The sequence below is a fragment of the Crocodylus siamensis genome, chromosome 3 (assembly GCF_052110815.1).
Source record: "Crocodylus siamensis isolate JL-2025a chromosome 3, ASM5211081v1, whole genome shotgun sequence".
NCBI classification, from domain to species: Eukaryota; Metazoa; Chordata; order Crocodylia; family Crocodylidae; genus Crocodylus; species Crocodylus siamensis.
Window position 1 is genome coordinate 198,148,212 of NC_143397.1, and position 21,035 is coordinate 198,169,246.

A 21,035-nucleotide genomic window follows, 5' to 3' on the forward strand; every position below is an offset into this window, starting at 1 on the left:
TGTGTGTGTGTGTGTGTGTGTGTGTGTGTGTGTGTGTGTGTGTGTGTGTGTGTGTGTGTGTATTAATAGACCTGTATATACTTAAACTATTTTTCTCCTGGCCTGACTATAGAGAACAGAGGGAACAGTGGTATTGCATATCTCTCTCACAGCACTCCTGCCTGGCTCCCCATCCCTTCTATTTGGAGTGGGGAGCACATACTTGGGTGCACCCAGGTTACAAAAGGTTGAAGGAAATAGGAATGTTTAATTTGCAGAAAAGGAGATGAAGGGGACACATGATAGCAATTTTCAAATGTTTGTAAGCTACCATGAAAAATAGAGAAACATTGTTCTCATTTGTCACAGAGGGCAGGATATGCAGCAATGTATTTAAATAACAGCAAAACAGATTTAGATTGAATCTCAGGAAAGTTTCCTAACTGCAAAAGCAGTAGGAGAATGGAACAAGCTGCCTATGGGAGTTGTGAGGGCTCCTTTTATTGTTTTAAAATAGATATGCTGGATAGGTATCTATCTGGGATGGCTTAGGAATAGTGCAGGAACAATACACTGGTGCAGAGGTTACTAGATGACCCTTGAGGCTTCTTTCAATTCTGTGGTTCTATATAGATTTTAGGATTTAGTCTAATGCACATAAAATGGTGTGTTAAAAATATATGACGGTGAGAAAAGGGTGAAAAAATCCTAAATAAATGTAAAAATATTTGCATTTTTTTCTGAACTAGTCAAGTGAATCTACAATTTTGAAAAACTTATTCAGAGAAGAAAGAATATTTGTATTTTCCAATCATTCAATTATTTTTGTTGTCAATCAATAGCTCACCTATTGTACAGATATGATATAGCTGAGTTGTTTAGGCAGAGTGAGACAGCATAAAGGACCACAAATCATATTTTAACACCACATAGCTCATTCAGGTATGTAAAGTACCTGCTGTATTTTCTGTGAAGCCCCTTACTCCATGTAGTAGCCCTCTGCATTATCATATGCAATGGGTTTCTCTCAGATTGATACACACTCTTTCCCATTCAGTTTGGTTATGAACAGGCAAAGCCCAATGGCTCTTCTCCTCAGTGAACTACAGAAGTAAACCCCCTCAGCAGAAGTGGTGGCAAAGATTACTTCCTCTTTGGATCAAGAACCAAATCCTGACTTTTAATTACAATCCAATTCTTGCCCTGCTCCTGAGTAGCTCAGCTACATGCTATTCTTTCCTTGGGTTAGATACAATACTGTGCTAAAAGTTACCATTTCCTGACTGGGAATTTTACAGTCTTTCTCTCTCTGCCCTTTCTTTCCTCCCTCAAATGGCCTTAGTAGCTGAATATTGGGCACTGATAGATGTGCACCTCCCCGCTGTAACTCATGGCATGTCACAGAAAGTGTCATGAATTACAGCATTTCCCCTGACACAACAGACATTTGCTGTTGGGTCCAGGGATTTGGGAGATTGAGCTCCAGTTTGGAGCAGCTGCGTGTCTGTAGCTGCTCTCCCCTAGCCCTGCTTCTCCCACCTCCCAGCTCTGGTGTTGCCTTCAGAATGGGAGGGAGAGGAGGAAGGGTGTGGGATTGGAGCCCTGCTCCGGGTGTGAGCTGACAGATGTTAATGAAGGTGCTCCACTTAGGAGTCCCTTTATCTGAATCCTCACCTGATGAGGGTTCAGTTTGTTGCATCATCAGGGTTTTTTAAAGTGCTCTGCAGTCATGCACTTCTGTAAGGGCATGGCTGTAGAGAGCTTTCAAGGGGCACATTGTACCACAAACGTAACTTTTGTCTGTGCCCTTGTTACCTGAATATTCAGTAGCTAATCACCACCAAGACTAACTGGGTGGAATGTGTGCCTTTACTGTTACCATCCACAATTTCTGTACAGAAAAAGACTGTTACTTCTTTCCCCAACAGACTTGTGAGAATGCTCATGGGTGAAAAGAGGTTACCAATGGATAGATGTGTTCAGAGTGATTCTGCCCTCTGGATTTTAATTAAACCAGCACAGACACTTGTTTTAATCAAACAAGTCTGAGCTAATCTGTAGGCTTTTCAGGAAACAAGAGCCAATAATAATGAAATTGAATTCAGGCTGCAGAACTGCCTCTCTCTGTACATTTTAGAGCTATAACTAAGATATTCTTTTAATGGAAAAAAGTTCAAATATAACCCAATCTGCAGCAAAAGGGCAAATTATTAATCTTGCTGATGAACGTGTATCTCTATCATAATATATGTTATGTATGTTAGTAATTGAATTGAAGAAAGCTGAATCTAAAATCTCAGACAAAACCAAACATGCTACAACTATACTGACTATGAAAAGAAAAAGAAAACCAGAATCAGGAAAGTCGCTCCTAGACAGAAAACAAATCTATAGTAATTTAACCTCCAGATATACATGTGATAAAGTAGATCTGTGGTTTGTTAGATAGTAGTGCCTATACAGTAATAGTCCTATATGCATATACTATACTATATCTGAGATATAGGTTGTAGCTGTGTTGGTCTAAGGACATAGGAAGACAAGGTTCTTTGGGTAAATCCAGTATCTTTTATTAGACCAACTAAAATACAGTAAAAGCTTTTTTTATCCAGCACCCCTGGGGAATGGGAGGTGCTGGATAATAAAATATACTGGTTAACTGAGCGGCCCAAACAGGTCTCTTTGCCGGTTCAGGCTGCTGCTGCATCCGGGGCATCACCACCCCTTCTGCAGACCCCACAGGCCCTGAGGAACAGGGAGGGGGGCCCACATAAGCTGCTCTGCCCTGGGCTGTGAGGGCTCGGCAGTGCAGGCTGCTTTGTCCCAGGCCATGGGGGCTTGGCGAAACTGGAAGTGCCATAGTGGGCACTTCCACTTTTGCTTTTCCCTTACAAGTCGACACGCAGGTTAATAGAGAATGCCGGCTCATAAAGTGCTGCATAGCCTAGCTTTTACTGTAGTTGGAAAATTTATTTGCAAGCTTTTGGGTACAAACACCCTTCATCAGACTGAGGAAGTACCTGTAGTTGGTCTGTGCTCTTCCTGGATGGAATAGAGTAGGCATGAGAGAAAGCCAGCCAGTGAAAATGCAAATTGAGACAGTCAATGGGTGCGAGATGGGGTGGGGGTAGGGATGGAGAAAGGAGAATGTAGATTTGATGATAATATAATTGGGAAATAGTAGAGAGGTTATCTGGGGTGTCAGGTGTTAGGCAGGTTATAATGTGTCATAAATCCAATGTCTATATTTAGTCCACGATTTTTTGTATCCAGTAGGTTGATGAAGTGAAGTTTGTAGACTCATCTGTGAAAGGTGTTTTGTAGATTGCCTTTAGAATTAGAGAATTAGAACTGAGAAATTGGAGAGTTCTAATTCTCAAAGGGAATTTACAAAACACCTCTCTCTCTCTCTCTCTCTCTCTCTCTCTCTCTCTCTCTCACACACAGACACACACACACACACACACACACACACACACACACACACAGTTTGCTATCCTGATGCTATGAAAACTATGGACTGGGTAAAGGGAAGCTACTGCCTGAATATGGTTCTATTCAGGGTATGTCAGATTCTGGCTTCTAGCAGTTTTTTGACTTTCAGAATACTGCTTTTTAACTATACGTAACAATGATGACGTAGAGACAAATAAAACTGATAGGTCCCTATCCCAAGGAGTTTGACTAAAGTAAATATGATAGATTAGGGAATGTCATTACAAAGAACTAAAAGAGGACCAATACAGAAGAAATACTTTACTTTGAAGATTTTATTAACAAATGTGCTTTATTTAACAATTTCTGGCATCAATTGAAACTCAAAACAAAAATACTAAAATAAAAAATATTTTTCCAAATATAACATAGTACAAAAGCATAGTCTGGAAATATCAAAAAATCCATTATACATTATGCACGTTGTACTTTCAGCATTGTTTTTTCAACTCTGATACTTATTCAATAGAAAACTTTCAGCTGTAAAAGTTCCATATTTTTGTCTCCCAATCAGTTAAGAATCAATTATCACTCATATAAAACACACAAAAAACTTGATTTTCAAGAATAGCTATGTAGCCACAGAACCCGCATTACTTAAGAACCCTTAAATAAAAGCTGCAGTTACCACTGAAGTGATAGTTTAAGGACCAGATCTTCAGTTGATCAAGACTGGTGCTTTCTCAGTCATACCTCATTAAAATTCTTACAAATCTTTCAAATGGTATATTTAAAAATGGTAATATGCTGATCTTTATTCCACTTGTGTTTATGTATTTTAAAATAGCTGTCTCTGAATAATTAAAAGAAAAGCACACCTCAAATTCTGGCACCATATAAAAGGTTTCCAGAGTGTATATACATATATGCAAAAAAAATTAGATCAATAGCCACCTGCAGTCCGTCCAGCAGCAACCATTTACCATTCATAAGTCTTTATTATTAGGAACATGTGACACTACATAGAAAGGCAACAATGGGTCAGGAGACCATATGTGAGTGAACATATGAACCATGTCCCTGGATCCACAAATACCCATCTGAAATGTCCCTCCATGGCTCTTGCTGGCGTTATTATTTATGAAGGAAACCATAAGAATAGAGGCAGATAAATTATGCCCCACAGTCTTGGCCATGCATGTTCTTGCAAGTGGAGCCTGCCAAAATTTTGGTCCCAAAACAGAAAGCAGGATCTGATCCTGTTGCTACTAAATTCACTGGCACAGAATCAAGGCTTGAATATATATCATAAATAAGAACAGAGTATTTTGCTGTGAACAAGTTATTTAGGTGACACACAAACTTACTGAGACTTTTGTAGAGTAGAACCCATCCAACACAGAATAAGTACCACATTCTCTAATAGTAGCTACAAATTTAAAGTGATACCTAGTTTAGAACTGCAGTGATTCAGCAGTGTCTATTTAAAACACACTTGAAGTAAAACGACATATTCCAGACCCTAGCTGTAATACTCAGTGACATTTCTTCAGCAGATGCATTGTGATATTTTTAACTGCTAGCATGGTTTCTGTACAAGTTGGTTTGATAAGAGCCTCAGGAAGTAAAAATCCAAAATGACCAGTATCACGCAGCTCAAATGCAAATGCATAGGGAATGCCATTTTTGTAGGCCCAGTCCATAGAACTACCAGAGCTCACATCTGGGGAAGATAAGATAAAATAGGGTTAACATAACTTATGTTTGTCCTGCTGAACTAAGTATACAGTTACCATGACATTGTAGTTAAGAAGCTTAGTGAATGCTTAACACCTAGAGCCTGACTCTTGTGTGTACTGAATGTCCTCTAGTCCCATAGAAATCCATGGGCATTCAGTGCCTCCTGGAAGTAGCTTAGTATTATTAGTCTTATTTAAGAAAAAATAATGTTCTAATTTTCCTTATTTCTTTTCAAGAGTCTGTCACGTAAGGAAACATTTCCACCCCAGTGTCTGTTCTGCATCATTACTATTTGCTGAATACCTATAGTGTATTTCCTTTCACATAAGATTTAAAGGAAGATATGTTCCCAGACACCAAGTGATTCTCTACTGGTGTAATGCAGAACCCAGGGGTTTCATGAGATCCTTTTAAGGATACCATAGTGTCTGGTCCCTGTGCATGGTGGTAAGCATTCTCCTCCTCCAATCCAGAGGCCTGAATCCACCATGGCATCCTGCAGACAACTGGTGCCATCAGCTACTGTGGGGACTTCTACAGTTGCCTTCCCTTGCCCTCGGGCATGAATGGCGTGTGCCCCTGGTGGCTGGGGGGGGCATGGTGGTGGCGGGAGCATGGCAGTGGGGAGTGGGGAGCTCCCGCAGATGCTGCCGGTGCTGTCAGTGGGGTGGGGGGTGAGTGGTGAGCGCCGACCAAGGGTCAGCAACCATCCACAGGTGCCACCGGCAGCATTGGTGGTGGCCAGCGGTGATTGTGGAATGCCTGCAGATGCTGCCAGTGGTGTAGCGGGTCCACTGCCACACTCAGGGGGTGCATATGCACCCCCTATGCATGGCCCCTGCCCCTGGGAGCCCCTGTGCTGGCTGACCTCACACTCTGAATAGCATGCTGTGCTGTGGGCAGATGAGCAGATGTGAGGCTGTTGAGTTTCACTTGTCAGACTGGCTCATTTCCTGCCATGCCCCACTCTTCCCACATTCCCAGGGCTAGGGGGATAAACTGCAACAGCCCACAGCTAGGGTCATTGGTGTCCAACAGTCTGAAGGAGCAGCTTAAGTGGTTGGGTTGCATTTGTCCAAACAGCATACACAGTGGAAGGGTGGGGCTAATGGAGCTTAGCCCCCACCCCCCAATGCAGGGCAGTACTAGGGCCACAAGGCAGCCTGGCTGAGGGCTTCTGGTGCATCGGGGTGGGGAGGGAGTGGGGTTGGGGTTGGGGCTGAAGCTAGGGGAGGGGCAAAAGCTGTACAGCCAGTGGGGCACAGGATTGAGTCACGAGTGGTTCATCCAGGGGGCATGGCTCCTGCTGCTACCTGCAACCCGGGAATTCTTTTCTCTCCCTTATCTCAAGATTTAGTGTTGGGACCACAGTATCTATTAAAAACACCCCTTTTCTTTCTTCGTTTACTTTTTTACACCCCAGAATTAACTGCAACTCATCAGCCTGCTCGCTTGGCTTTTGCCCCCTAGCATCTGCTGCATTAATCTCTTTCATTAAGTTTTACTAAATGTTACAAACTTCCCTTCTGCCCTTCTCACCTGTCACAATTTGATCAAAGTTTATTGTAGAGGCGATTTGCTTCCTTTGTTTTGGTAAAGGCAATCCCTTCTTACTGTATGTAGGTCAAAGTAACAAATCATTTTAGTACAGAAACTTACACAAAGTGCTAGATGCAGGGCCGTATCTATATCTTATACCATAAGCTGACTGAAGAGCATTAACAGCCTTATAAGCTGCAGACTCCTGTGTGTGGGAGAAAAAAATAAATATATTAGATTTCACATTAAAAACTGTAATAGGATTTGAACTTGAACTGCACAGCATTTACTCCTAATGCAGCTCCTAGGTTTTATAGTTCTCTGGAGGCCAAGTTTACATGATTTAATGGATAAATACAATTTTGACAGCAAAATGTTTTTTTTTAATGCTCTAGTATTTGTAGCCTGGCTTAATACTTTCATGGCATAGAGAACTTTATTGAACTATGAATGATCACCAGTTAAGTATCTAGAACTACAGGCTTACATTGCAATGTGGTTACACAGCAAATCTAGACCATGGTGTTACACTGGGAAAGAACTGTCCTTTATTTATGCAGCTTAAAAGCCATGCATAAAATTCAAATCTATCAACAGTAGCTAGATTTTCCACTCCACTAATCCTACACTGGTGCACTTGTGTAGGGAAACTGTACTGTTGGCATTCCAGGGCTGGGCTGGAGGGAATATACTACAGTGAAGCTCTTCCATTAGCCATCTAATGACAGAAGAGGTTGTTCATGACCATAAGGCAGTCGTGGAAGTTAGAGGAATTCCCCTGCTGCTCTTTTTCTGTCACTGGAGGAACATTACAGAATAGAGACAGTAGAAGAGAATCATGACCCAAATATAACTAATTTTAACAACAGTCTAGGTAGAAATAGCACACTATTCCATGAAGTTGGAGAGAAGAATTTTGTAGTGCAACTTATTTTAAAAATTCCATTAGGAACACCCCAGAATGATCAGAAAAAAGGGACAGTTGTCTTAAAAAACAAAAAAGAATGAAGAGGACATACCAAAGGGTAACCCTAAAGAAACCCTTTAATATGGGTTTCTTGAAAATGTTAGTGGTTGGAAAAAAATGTTGGGAGTAGAACACAGAGTCCCATATGGGTAAGATGGTAGGAGATAGGATATGGTTTATACTGAATTTTCAAGGGAAGCTGCTGTTTTATTTCCAGCCTTTTTCACCTAGATGAGTATAGGATTCAGTTAGCAGAAGCTTTATCAGCTCAATTGTTCTAGATGTACTGAAGATTCCTAAATGAGGTAGAATACTGATTGGATATTAATTTAGGGAACAACAGGTCACTTTCATTTTTGCCCAAAAACTAGAGCTTTATAAAATTAATTTTATATTGGGCATGGAGCTCAGTCTAGACATTTTTACCATGGAAGCAATATTTTTTTACCTTAGTAAAAAGTTCAGTAGACCACGGGTCAGCAACTTACAGCTCACAGGCTGAATCTGGCTTACCAAGAGATTGGATCCAGCCTGCAGTGGCACCTGGGATTGGTGGCATACAGTTTTCCCTGGCAGGTTTTCTTCCTCCTGAATGCTCTGTGGTGCCAGCTGCACTCTTTACTTCTGCACCGTCTTATCCCCTAAAGCAGGTGGCACTTAGCCTCACCATCTTATTTGCCCCCTGTGTTACCATTCAGGACAGGTATCTATGGCACTCGGCCACATGGGTATGTAAAGGCAGCAGAGGCAGCATGGACACTGTGACAGGAGTGGCAGCCAGGTCACAAATGCCAGCTTGCAACTTGTAAAATTGTGGTGAACCCTGCAGTAGAGTATTATAAACTTTCTTTTGGGCCCTTTTTGGTTCTTATCAGTCTCTGTTGGTATGTAGTGAAGGAGTATACTGCTAGCCTGTATGCTATTTGACACAAATCCACGAGGAACAGTGAAAGCATGGAGGAATGTCAAAATTAATACTATAATGAACTTCAGTGGAGCACTGCATGGGTTTGGAGACTGAGGGGATACTAGTGAGAACAGTTATTTCCCATGTCTACTTCTGTCTAGTCGCTCACTTCAAACTCCATACAGCTTTAGTCATCTGCAGTTCTACAAAATCTGTGGAAGGGGGTTGTGATTTAACTTGGGCCTTCTCATCTTACATGGGCCAGAAATCTCCTACTCTGAAATAAATGGAGGGAAGTTAAGAACTATTACATTTTCATGTCAGTGACCTAAATGTACAATAAGATGCCAGCAAACATGCTAGGGAGAAAGTGTTTATAAGTAAATAGATTTCAATTTCAGGTTCCCAAGAAGTTATTTGTCAGACAATAACAAGAAAAAAGCTGTTAGAAAAATGATATAGTGTTGGCTTCCATATACACATGACAACTGAGCAAAGTAAATGACCACAGTATACTTCCAGTATGAGGGAAAGAAAGAGCTGGCTGTAATGAGTGTATGATTCTTAGGTTACAGGCAGTGTGTTCACACCAATCATTGTTGTCAGACACAGAAGGAAGAAAAACAGTTGTGAGTACTTCATTTTACTGTTTAGGTCTGATCCTGAATGATACTGAGCAACCAGAACTCCTGGCACCTCAGAGAAGCAGGCCTCGAGATAAACTGCAATATTAGTAGATTTTAGCATAGGGCTCTGCTGAGGGAATGTTTCTATGTCATATAAGCTCATTGCAAACACGGAGATGAAGGGTTGTATAAGTATAAATTAGTAAATGGAATTAAAAAACTCTATGGATTGAAATAACTGTTGCAGACGTTTACCACATTAAAACTATAGTCCAAATTCACTTTAAGGATGTTTAAAGAACAGATTTATGTAGAGAGTTAATAAGAGACTTGTGTCTAAATTAGAACAGAATATGCATGTTGTTACTGGTATACTGCTCTCCAGTTTCAGAGCAGCTCTGAATAATTTAGGACTTTAATTGAACCAGAGACTGGCAGAATACTAGTGTGTACTGAACTGAAGAGAAGCTTCTTTGCCTCTGCCTAAAATAATGTTGAGCACTATTTGCAGTAAACGTTCCTCACCCTTTCTGCATGTGGAGTTACACAGAACAACTCTCATGGTCCATCTAGCCATAGAACCCTAGTAGAGAGAAATTGGTTGGAGACTTAATTATAATTATGTTTTTCAATCTTAGCTTATGTGATATTGGTAGATATTTTAAATACTGAAAATATATGCATCTTAGAGCCATCAGTGATGTAACTTTTTGGTCAAAGGCAAGTGCTAGTATACAAAAGTACCTTAATACAACTCTACAATAACTTTATTGTGACTCTTTTCACTGTGCTTCTCTCCGAGGTTTACTGGTTGAATTCTCCCTACAATGTAGAAGCAAGTTTTGTTCATCATCCTCTCTTGCAAAACAAACAGGCAAACAAAAATAAATCACTGTGGAACTGACATATACATAGTTTAGGGTATCAGTGAAATATTTGCAAACTTTATGTTGCTTTATTGTTTTAATTTAAAAATAAATATATTTATCCAGAGATGTTGGCTCCTAATTGGAAGTTGTCTGTAATGATATCTTTGACGGCTACTTCAGGTCCATGTTCCATGTTCCATTTAATGCATCACTGGCCTGACAGAGCCTAACTGAAGGGCCAGTGAAGTTGACCAAAAGGCTACCACTGTGTCAGTAATCAGGCCCATGGATGCCAAACAGATTTCCACCCATATAAACATTTTAGGTGGAAAAGGTTATGGGTGGGTGGGATTTCCCTGTGTGTGAATGCTTTAAGAATCTTTCTCTTAAGAATGGATTTTCTGACGCATTGACTGCTTCTCTCAGCCTCTCTCACTTAGCTCTGGATGTGTTCATCAGAATACTCATCAATTATCTTCTTGTACTACAGACACCAAGGTAAGGCTCCTTTATTTTTCCAATGTATGAAATATTCAAATTATATATTTGTTATATAGTTCTTTTTCTAATGATGGGGACTGCTTCAGCTGAGTAGAACCTCAATCAACCTCCAAAAGAGGACGAAGAAGGGAGAATCAAGCCAGGGCTCATTCATTAGCAGGATTTACTGAACGATGCATGGTATATTAAACATATGGAGGGGCTGCGAATCCTTACAATCCTCATACTTTTAGCTGCTTCATTGACTTCTAGTCTTCTCTATTTCCCAAGCATGACATCAAGTGGGAAACTTAAGAGTTTGTAAAATTAACTGTCTTAAGACACAGAGCATCGGGAAAGGTCTATTAATTTTCCTGGTAACTGAAAAGCAATGCAACTGAGGCCTTCATTCACACCCCAGATCTACCTAAGAGAATTCAGTTTTTGTGGCATTTTGGTGGAGGTTGAGTGAAGCCTCATTGAAGCTCTCAGATGTGAGGTCACTATTCATTTCAGGGTAAACATAAAAACCAGTTAAAGTCCTAAAACAATAGAAGCAAATGTCCAAAACATGAGCCTTGTACAATGACAGACAAATGCTGAGCTATAACAGGAGGGGATTCAATGGGAACTGCATACAAAGGGAAAGGGAGCTGGTTATTGTTGGGTGGAACTGGGTGTGCCTGTAAGTAGAAGCAGACAGAAGGACGTGCATTGAAAGTGTGGTCCTGAGAATAAACCAACAGAGAGAGCTCTGGGGAAGAGCATTGGTTGGGAAAGAGGCTGGACAGTGAGCCAAGAAACCACCACTTTTTTTTTTTTATTCTTGCTGTGTCCTGGGAACTTTACTTCACTAAATAAAAACAACTGTAAAAAATAAATATCTGTATACCAGTAATTTCATCACCTAATGGGGGAAACTTCCAGAAAGAATATTGGCTAACTTCTCAGATCAAAAGGGTCAGTGAGCCAATGCTATGGCAGTAAGCTATGATGTAAAGGGTTAGAAGTGTTACTCTTGGTGAAATCTAGTGGATTTCTAATTTAATTGATTAATCCAAATTCTAATTTAAATAATTTAATACGCCATTTTTATTTCTATTTTGTCTAGCAGTTTAAATGTTAATAAATCAGAGGTGAACTTCATTATGTCTCATAACATTTGTATTTCTTAATTTTTTCCAAACATGAAGGGATCAACCTTTTGGTAGGTGCCCAGGGGTTTAGTAACACAACTCCCATGAATATTAATTCAATAAATTATAACAGCATTGTAAGTCAAATCTAGTGATTTATACTACTAAGTAATTTTAAGATATTGATGGATGGAAGGAGCCATCACATTCTAATCAAATTACTGCTGACTCACTTTAAATAAAAGTTGCCTAACCAGTGATAAGATTGGAAATGGATCTAAAATAAATACTACTAACATGAAAAGTGGGTGAAGTATTAGAAAAACAATACTTCATTAGAAAAGCAATACTGCTTTCTAAACAATGTAAGAGAAATGTTTTATAAGGGCGTCTTCTCTTCCAAGTACTAATGTACTTACCACACAGCTGAAATTTGGAATTGTTGCATATTTGTAAGAGTATGGGTAGAGCAACATCTGGGCATATGCATGAAAAGACAAATAGGCTTTTATTTGTTTCCGACGTTTGCGAAGAAAGTGAGCTACAGCCTTAACTTCAGGCTCAGACTCCGGAAAAGGACCACAGTAGGTATCATCACATGGGTGAAAGGAAGCACCTTCATCTACATATTGAGACAGAAAGTACATGTTCAAAAATGATATATAAGGGCCAGATTCTGACTTAAGTCTGCATATGCGTGGAAACTAAAATGCAGTGCCTTCTTACTTGTGAAAGCACATGGAGAGCCTGCTGTGTGAAAAGAAACAGATCTGAACAGCCAAGAGATTAGTGGAACAGTCTTTCATCCAGTAAACTCACAGGCTTGTAATTTGCCAAACCATAGGCACTACCTGCAGCTTTTTTCCATGAAATTTCTTCTTACCCCAAGAGGAAAGCTACTGCTTGTTCTTCTTCCTATTTTTCCCCTGGGTTCTATGTGAGGAAGGAGTTTATTTAGGCTGTTTACAGCCAGCATGTATGCATTATTGAAAAAAAAACTAATTTAGGGAACATGTATAGGCCCATCTAAAACAGTGGTTCCTGACTGTTTTAGACTCTAGGCACCCCTCATCAAACTTGAGACACTCCTTTGAAAATACTAGCTGTTAGTTTTAACATGTTTTTTGACCTATGGGAAAATAATAGAGCAGTTTTTTTTTTTGTTGACAAGGACCTCAAAAGACCACAACAGGTCAGAACAAAGTTTGCAGGCTCGTCTACGAAAGGTAGGCAAAAGTGCACCAAATGCCCTGATGGAAAATATGTTGGAGAAACCAACAACAACTGTACACCAGAATGAATGTACACTGAAAATCAATCAAAGACAAAAATATCCAATTACCTGTGGTTGCACACTTCTCACAAGACAATCACTCCCTCTCTGATCTCAGTTTTAATCCTCAAAGCAAACTTACAAAACACCTGTCATAGACGAGCCTATGAACTTCACTTTATAAATCTACTGGATACAAAAAATCATGGACTCAATATAGACATTGGATTTATGACACATTACAACCTGCCTGACATCTGATTCACCAGGTATCTGCCTGACCTTACCATTTACCCTTTCCTTCCCCCCCCCCACTTTCCCTTCCTTTTCTACCCTTTGTCTTCCTAATTTCTAGCTATTTCATTTTTCACAGACTACCTCTTTTCTATCTTGGAGAACTCAACTACAGTAGAGTCTCCTTACTTACCTTTGGCATTATTTCCCCCTCATTTCCCCCCTTCCTTTCCGTACACTTTGTTTTCCTAATTTCCACCCATTCACATTCTCACTGACATCCTGTTACACTTCTAGCTTCTTTTATTCCTTGGAGATCTCAGAACAGCAGAGACCCCTATGCCTGAAGAAGGGTGCTTGTGCCTGAAAGCTTTCAAAGAACTTTTTCCAGCTAACCAGTTGGTCTAATAAAACATATACCATCTACCCAAAGAAGCTTGCCTGACTACATCCTTAGACCAAAATGGCTACAGCCAAAAACCTGTACACATGAATTACACTTTGACGTGAAAACTTCAAACTTTATACAAGTCCCACAAAGCAGTAATACCATGACTACCATATTCTCTGCTGCAACCAGAGACTAAGTACTATGTTCATATATTTGTTTTGTATTGGGAGTGTCTTCAGGAGCATGTGAGAATCCTATAAGAAATAATGTGATTTAATAATGAGCTTTTTTCGTCCTCACTCCTGTAATTTTTCCACTGATCACTATCAAGCTATCAATCCCAACAGCAGTAACAAAAAGAGTGTATGTCACTCCTCAGCAGAGACTGTAACAGATGCCTATCTATGACTGCTTAGGTACAGATAGGTTATGGTCTGCTCATTGAAGAACAGATAGGCACTAAGTGACCTATATACCAAAAGCATCCTGCCTCAGAATCTTGTGAATTACTACAGCTACAATAAAGCTATAGGTTTCCCTTGCTTTATGCTGTAGATGTGTTCCTGGAAAATTCGTGTAAAGGGAACTCACTTTACAATGTAACAGATAGGGATATATTCCAGGATCTCAACTGTCCTGACCCCCAGACCCTTTTCTACCACTTTTACAAGACTATTTTGGTACTCACCAACATCAGACAGTACACACAAGCACAGGACACTATCATAATGGGGATGGCAACTGCAGAAAAAATGTGTCTCTGACAATGAGAGAATAGCATAGATCCACACACTATATTTTGGTGTGTGTCACTCCCACAATGCACCACACAAAGCAGCTGACTGCGGGCTTCCACCACACCGATCGCATAAGAGTGAATTTACCTTGCATGTAACATTTTGGTATTAAAAGGGTCATTGCATAAGAGCGAATTCACACATAAAGAACATGCTTAAAGTGAGGGGAACCTGTATTTTCTAAAGTTTCCCAAAATTTCACTTTTTTCAACTGGATTGCTCATCTCCAATTAGAGTTTTGTTTTGGGAATCATGAAAGCAAACATCTTCATTAACAAATACTGTAATCCCATATGTGCCTAGATCCTTATAATCCAGACATAAAGAATGAAATTTAGTTTATAGTGAAGACGAGGAGTTCAGAATTGCTGAGTGAACTGCAATGTACCTCTTGCAATTCCACTTGAAATTAACCCTTTTCTTAGATGACCTGTGAAAGAATGACATCACTGGAAGGGGCTTTCCCACATGGATATGTCAACAGTGTATATATGGATAAGGCAATGAGATCATACAGAGTTTCCAAAAGGAAACTGAAAATGGGAAGATAACTAGTAAATGTCATATATTGTCAAATGTCAAAAGTACAATCACAACTAGAAAACAGAAATATAGAAAATGTGAACTCTTTGCCTGATTTTTATATCCTGAAATGTATTTCTTGAGACAGCCAAGTCCTCCTGCCCCTGCTGTAGTTGTGCAAAGCCCAGAATAAACTAGAAGCACTTTGAGTAAAGGGGTAGGGATGAAGAGACCTCACTTCTGTATAGAAGCATGGTGGTGGGATTGTGAATGGATTGAGGAACAGCATGAATCCCAAACTTCCTTGCATCTACTAGTTTGGGTCAGGGAGTAGCAGGTGATACATGGGTGTACGCCTGTCACACCCCTGCACCCCGAAGACCTCCAGTGATCCCCAGCAGCTGCAGAGGACCCCACCTGATCTTCAGCAGAGCCGAAGGTGAACGGGGCCCATGGTGGGAGGGATTAGCCAGCTTCAGGGAGGCACCTGAGAGGAGTTGAGGAAGGGCTTGCTTCTACTTGACCTAGCCCCCCAGGGAGAGAGAGGAGGGGAGAGGGTACTTACCAGTCCCCTTCTGGTGGGGGAGAGTCCCCGCTAGCTTGGGACCAGTGTGGTGCCAGTGGTGGGCCCACTGCGCATGCGCACAATTTAGAAGCGCCTGCCAATGGAAAAAGCTGCAGTTTGGGTCAGGGAGTGGTGAGAGACACACGGGAGTAAGCCCGTTGCACCTCCTGCACCCCAAAGACCCCCAGTGAGCCCCACCAGCTGTAGTGAACCCCGCCTAACCCCCAGTAGAGCCGAAGGTGAGTGGGGCCCGTGGTGGGAGAGACTAGCCAGCTGCAGGGAGGCAGCTGAGAGAAGCCGAGGAGGGGTTCGGCCCAACCAGATCCTACTTCACCCAGCCACCTAGGGTGCTGTGCAACCAGAGATGCGCAAACAGGCACGCTTTTCTGCCCAGTGCACAAGTTAGGGTGGGAGTTTGTGCAGGAGGGCAAGCAGCAGGGCCCGAGGCTCCAGGCACTGAGCCATAGCAAAGGGTCTGCACAGTAGTAGCCAGACTACTACAAGGATCATGGTGGGTGGGACACATTGCACCCTGAGGTTCCACCCTGCACCTGGACTCCCCTGGTCTGACACCACTGGGGTCTCCACCCAAATGGAGCCCAAGGTTCTGGCCTATACTCAAATGGAGCCTGCAGTCCCTGTCCCCACCCAGGTGGGACTCTTGGCCTCCTCTCAGATGGAGCCCCTGGTTCCTTGTGGAAGCTGCCTAGCAAGACTGCAGGCAGCTGGGTTTGGGGGCACTGATACCTCCCCTTATGGCATGTGCTCAATGGTAGAGGCTCTGGAGTGCTAGATTAGGGAACTCCAGGCAATGGTCCAGTGACTGCGCTCCCTTAGAATGCAGAGCAGGAGCTGGACTCTTACCTTCAGGCTGTCCACCCAATGGCTGATGACAGTATGGCAGAACCAAGGAACCTTCACAATGTCCAGCCTGGGGTTGCCTGGACGATGGTTGTTTCCGGCCCAAAGAGGCGCAGAACCAGGGTTACCACTTCCCTGGAGCTGCAAAACCATTTTGCACCCCTCACATCAACTGAGCCAGCCATACCGCCGGCTCCAGCATGTGAGAATGGAGGGCCACCAGCACCTGTGACCAGAAGGAGGTGCAGAGTTATTGTGGTGGGTGACTCCCTCCTTAGGGGAACAGAGGGAACAATCTGTCACCCTGACCCCATAGCCCATGAGGTCTGCTGCTTGCCTGGACCTCAGAACTGTGATGTGATGGAGAGGATCCCCAGACTTGTCCAGCCCTCTGACCACCATCCCATGCTACTTATCCATGTGGGCACAAATGATACGGCATGGAGCAGTCCGTGCTGGGTTATCTACAGGGCTCTGGGGGCTGGGCCCAGGGTCTGGGGGCACAGGTATTTTTTTCATCGATCCTCCCAGTTGCAGGACATGGGCTCTGGAGGGAAAGGTGCATTGGTGAGGTGAATAGAAGACTCCAGCGATGGTGCTATCGCAAGGGGTTTGGTTCTTTGACCACAGTCTGCACTTCAGAGACAGCAGACTGTTGGGAAGGGATGGCCTCCAACTCACCTGGAAGGGGAAGAAGCTCTTCTCAGCCAGAATGGCTGACCTTTTTGACAGGGCTTTAAACTAAGACTGCTGGGGGATGGGTGGTCTATTAACAGTTCTAGCCCAGGTCACGTCAGCCGCAGTACCAATAACTTGGGCAGCCCAAGGGAACCTGCCCTGATGACATCCCAAGAAAAGTCCCCCCTTGACCCATATGGGAAGCATGGGGCTTCTCATGGCAGACTCAACTGCCTATACACAAATGCCAGGAGATTGGGAAACAAGCAAGAGGAACTGGCCCTTCTCTTATGTGAAAATGACTATGGCCTTGTAGGGATAACAGAGACTTGGTGGGACTCTACCTATGATTGGTCTGTTGCTTTGGAGGGTTATACCTTATACAGGAGAGACCATCTTGGGAAGAGGGGTGGGGGTGTTGCTCTCTACGTCAAGGATCAGTTCAGTTCCCTGCAAATTTAGTTTTCTAACCAGGATGGGCCTCTTGAGACCCTCTGGGTCAAAATATGGGGAGAAAAAGGGGAGGGTGACATACTTGTGGAAGTATACTATAGACCTCCCCACCAAGAGGAAGAACTTGACTGGGAATTTAATAGGGAACTGGTTGAGGCAGCACGCTCTTGATGCATGATTGTCACGGGGGACTTCAACTTCCCTGACATCTCTTGGGAAGAGTGCACGGCCAAATCAGACAGGTCACGCAGCTTTCTTGCTTGCATTGATGACCTCTACCTAACACAGGAAGTCTATGGGCCAACTAGGGGAGAGGCATTGCTTCATCTGGTCCTGGCCAAAGGGGAGGAGCTGGTGAGCAATCTGAGGATCGAGGGATGCTTGGTGACAGTGACCATGATTTGGTCACCTTCTTAGTTCACCAACTAAAATCCTTAACTTTGGGAAGGCTGACTTTTGCAAACTCAGAGATTTGGTAAGTCAGGAAATTGGGGGCCATATCCCCCTAGATAAGGGAGTACATAAGGAATGTTCATCTCTTAAGAACATAACCCTTGAGGCACAGGGGGAAGCCATTCCATCTTGCCTGAAATGTAATCAATGGGCAAGGAAGCCCCCTTGGCTGAACAAGGAACTGCCGGACCTCATTAAACTCAAAAGAGAAGCCTACTCCAGGTGGAAAATGGGAAGCATCACCAAAGAGGACTACTCAGCACTCACCCTCACCTGTAGGGAGTGGTTTAGAAAAGCCAAGACACAAACTGAACTCAGGTTAGCTGTGGGGATCAAGGACAACAAAACATCCATCTTCAGATGTGTGGGAAGTTGAAAAAAGAATAAAGATAGTATTGGGCCCCTGCAGGATCAAACAGGGCAGCTGACATCTGATGCCCAAGAAAAGGCCAATCTCCTCCATTACTTTTTTGCATCAGTTTTTCACCCTCCCAAGGGGATTGCATTGTCAGAAAGAACACGAACCAGCCTGGGAGCAGGTGGTGGGCCCATAATTGATGTGGATCAGGTGAAGGAACACCTTGAGAATCTAAACATTCACAAGCCTGCGGGCCCTGATGGAATGCACCTGAGAGTCTTGAAGGAGCTGGCAGAAATCATTGCACCCCCCTTGGCAAAGATATTTGAAAATTCGTGGTGCTTGGGCGAGGTCCCAGAAGACTGGAAAAGGGCCAATGTGGTCCCTATCTTCAAGAGAGGGAGGAGGGATGACCCGGGGAATTATAGATCAGTCAGTCTGATGTTCATCCCTGGAAAAATCCTAGAGAAAATTTTCAAGGAATCCATCAACACCAGACTAACTGAAGGCAAGGTTCTGAAGGCCAGCCAACATGGCTTTGTGACTGGTAGGTCTTGTCTGACCAGCCTCATCTCCTTCTATGACCAGGTGACATAAGCCCTGGACAAGGGAGATGATGTGGATGTCATATATCTGGATTTCAAGAAAGCCTTTGACCTGGTTCCCCATGATATCCTCATGGCTAAGCTGGGGAACTGTGGCCTTGATCATCTTACAGTCCGATGGCTAGGTAACTGGCTACAGGGTTGAACCTGAAGAGTAGTAGTTGACGGGACCAAATCAACATGGTGCAGGGTGAGCAGTGGTGTCCCTCAGGGCTTGGTTCTTGGGCCGGTACTCTTTAATATCTTCATTTATGATCTGGAGTCAGGAGTCAGATGCAAACTGGCAAAGTTCGTGGATGAGACTAAATTATGGGGGAGGGTTGTCACACCGCAGGACAGGCTGGGGATGTAGGCCGACTTGGATATGCTCTCAAGGTGGGTTGACCAAAACCAGATGACCAGTTGAGAAGTGTAAGGTGCTTCACCTTGGTAGGAAGAACCCTCAACAAACTTACAAGCTCGACAATACTACACTTGCTAGCACCACGACCAAAACAGACTTGGGGGTCCTGACTTACCACAAGAAGAATATGAGTCACCAATACAATGCTGTGGCTGGCATAACAAACCAAACTCTGGCATGCATCTACTGACGCATCTCAAGCAAAACCAGGGATGTCATCCTCCTGCTTTACTTGGATTTGGTGAGGTTGCAGCTGGAGTACTGTGTCCAGTTTTGGGCCCCCCCAACTTCAGGAGGGTTGTGGAAAAGCTTGAAAGAGTCCAGAGGAGAGCCAATTATATAATCCAAGGCCTGGAAGGAAGGCTGTACAAGGAGAGGCTGAGGGACTTGGGACTCTTCAGTCTGGAAAAGAGAAGGCTCAGGGGGGACTTGGTAGCAGCCTACAATTATGTAGGAGGGGTTAACCAGGACCTGGGAGAACAGCTGTTCACCAGAGCTTCCCCAAGGGATAACAAGTTCTAATGGCCACAAACTCCAGGAAGGCCAATTTAGACTAGACATAAGGAAAAAGTTGTTTAGAGTGCATGTGTCCAGGGTCTGGAACAGACTCCCCCCAGAGGTGGTGCAAGCACCTACTCTGGACTCTTTCAAAAAAGTCTGGATATTTTTCTGGTTGGGATCACTTGATCCCAGCTGACTTCCTGCCTATGACGGCGGGGGAGGGGGGAAGGAGAGGGAGAGGGGGGGCAGCTGGACTCAATGACCTCACGAGGTCCCTTCCAGCCCCTAATGTCTATGAAGTCTATGAATTCTACTACTCCTGTCAGTATGAGGTAGTTGCTTCTATTGTCCAGCTATATGGTAGGGCCTAGGTACAATCCCTCCCTCAGCTTCTCATTCCCTGTGCCACCTATGTGTGAAGCACTGTTAATTGGATTTGAGTCTAAATGCTTGCACAGTAGGGTTTTTAATATTTTAATATTTTGGTTTATTTTTGGTATAGTAGAGCCTAGTAGTTCTAACTGAGAAATCAGGATCCCTTGTGCTAGGCACTGTATGGCACACAAAAAATAAAAAAGCTGTTGCAAACTATATACTCTCTACTTTTAAACATATTCACTGTTGCAGCTGCTAGTACTGCCTCTGGAAGACCATCCTGCACCTTAACCTAATTAAACAAATAATTATGGTCGATACTAAATTTCATTTTGTAGCCTGCTATGACTTGCTAAGATTATATTTCCTTTTTCTGTCTGCACAGAATACAAAACAATAGAGCCAAATACATCAGAAGGGAAGGGACATGGCATAGCAACATCATCTTAAACAGGAAACTACTGGTATGAAGGCACACTGGGACAGCACTAATAGGATTCATGCTTACAATATACTTGCTTAGAGACAAATGTGATTGGCTAGCTGGTAGTGATTTAGCCCGGGGTTTTGAAAGGGTAAAAGATGATTGGAGGGCTTGGGATTCCCTTGCCTCACCAATGAGGCCCCAGAGACTCACCCTCCATGTCTCCTGATTGCCCCCTTGGGTCACCTGGAGGGGTATAAAAAGGGCAGTGCAGCTGACTCAGGAGAGCCCAGTGAGGGACCACAAGGAAGGAATTTCAAACTTCTGGGGCAGTGGGGTTGGAGCAGTTGCCCCAGAAGAGCCTGAAGGAGTGGGGCCTGCAGGCAGCAGTTGGACCCTCAGCAGCACAGCATGCAGCTGGCAGGAAAGGCTCCTCGCTAGGCTCCAGGATTCCCTACAAGAGG

General features: G+C 43.1%; 1 protein-coding gene across 1 annotated transcript in view; it reads right to left on the bottom strand.

The window, feature by feature from the left end:
- Nucleotides 1-3,734: 3,734 nt before the first annotated feature.
- CPA6 (carboxypeptidase A6) overlaps nucleotides 3,735-21,035 on the bottom strand; it is a 134,836-nt gene continuing 117,535 nt past the window's right edge. The window contains exons 9-11 of the mRNA XM_090040115.1: nucleotides 12,098-12,300; nucleotides 6,814-6,898; nucleotides 3,735-5,137 (exon numbers count right to left, since the gene is read on the bottom strand). Coding sequence (XP_089896241.1) covers nucleotides 4,950-5,137; nucleotides 6,814-6,898; nucleotides 12,098-12,300 — 476 coding nt within the window. The 3' untranslated portion in view covers nucleotides 3,735-4,949. The remainder of the gene's footprint in view (nucleotides 5,138-6,813; nucleotides 6,899-12,097; nucleotides 12,301-21,035) is intronic.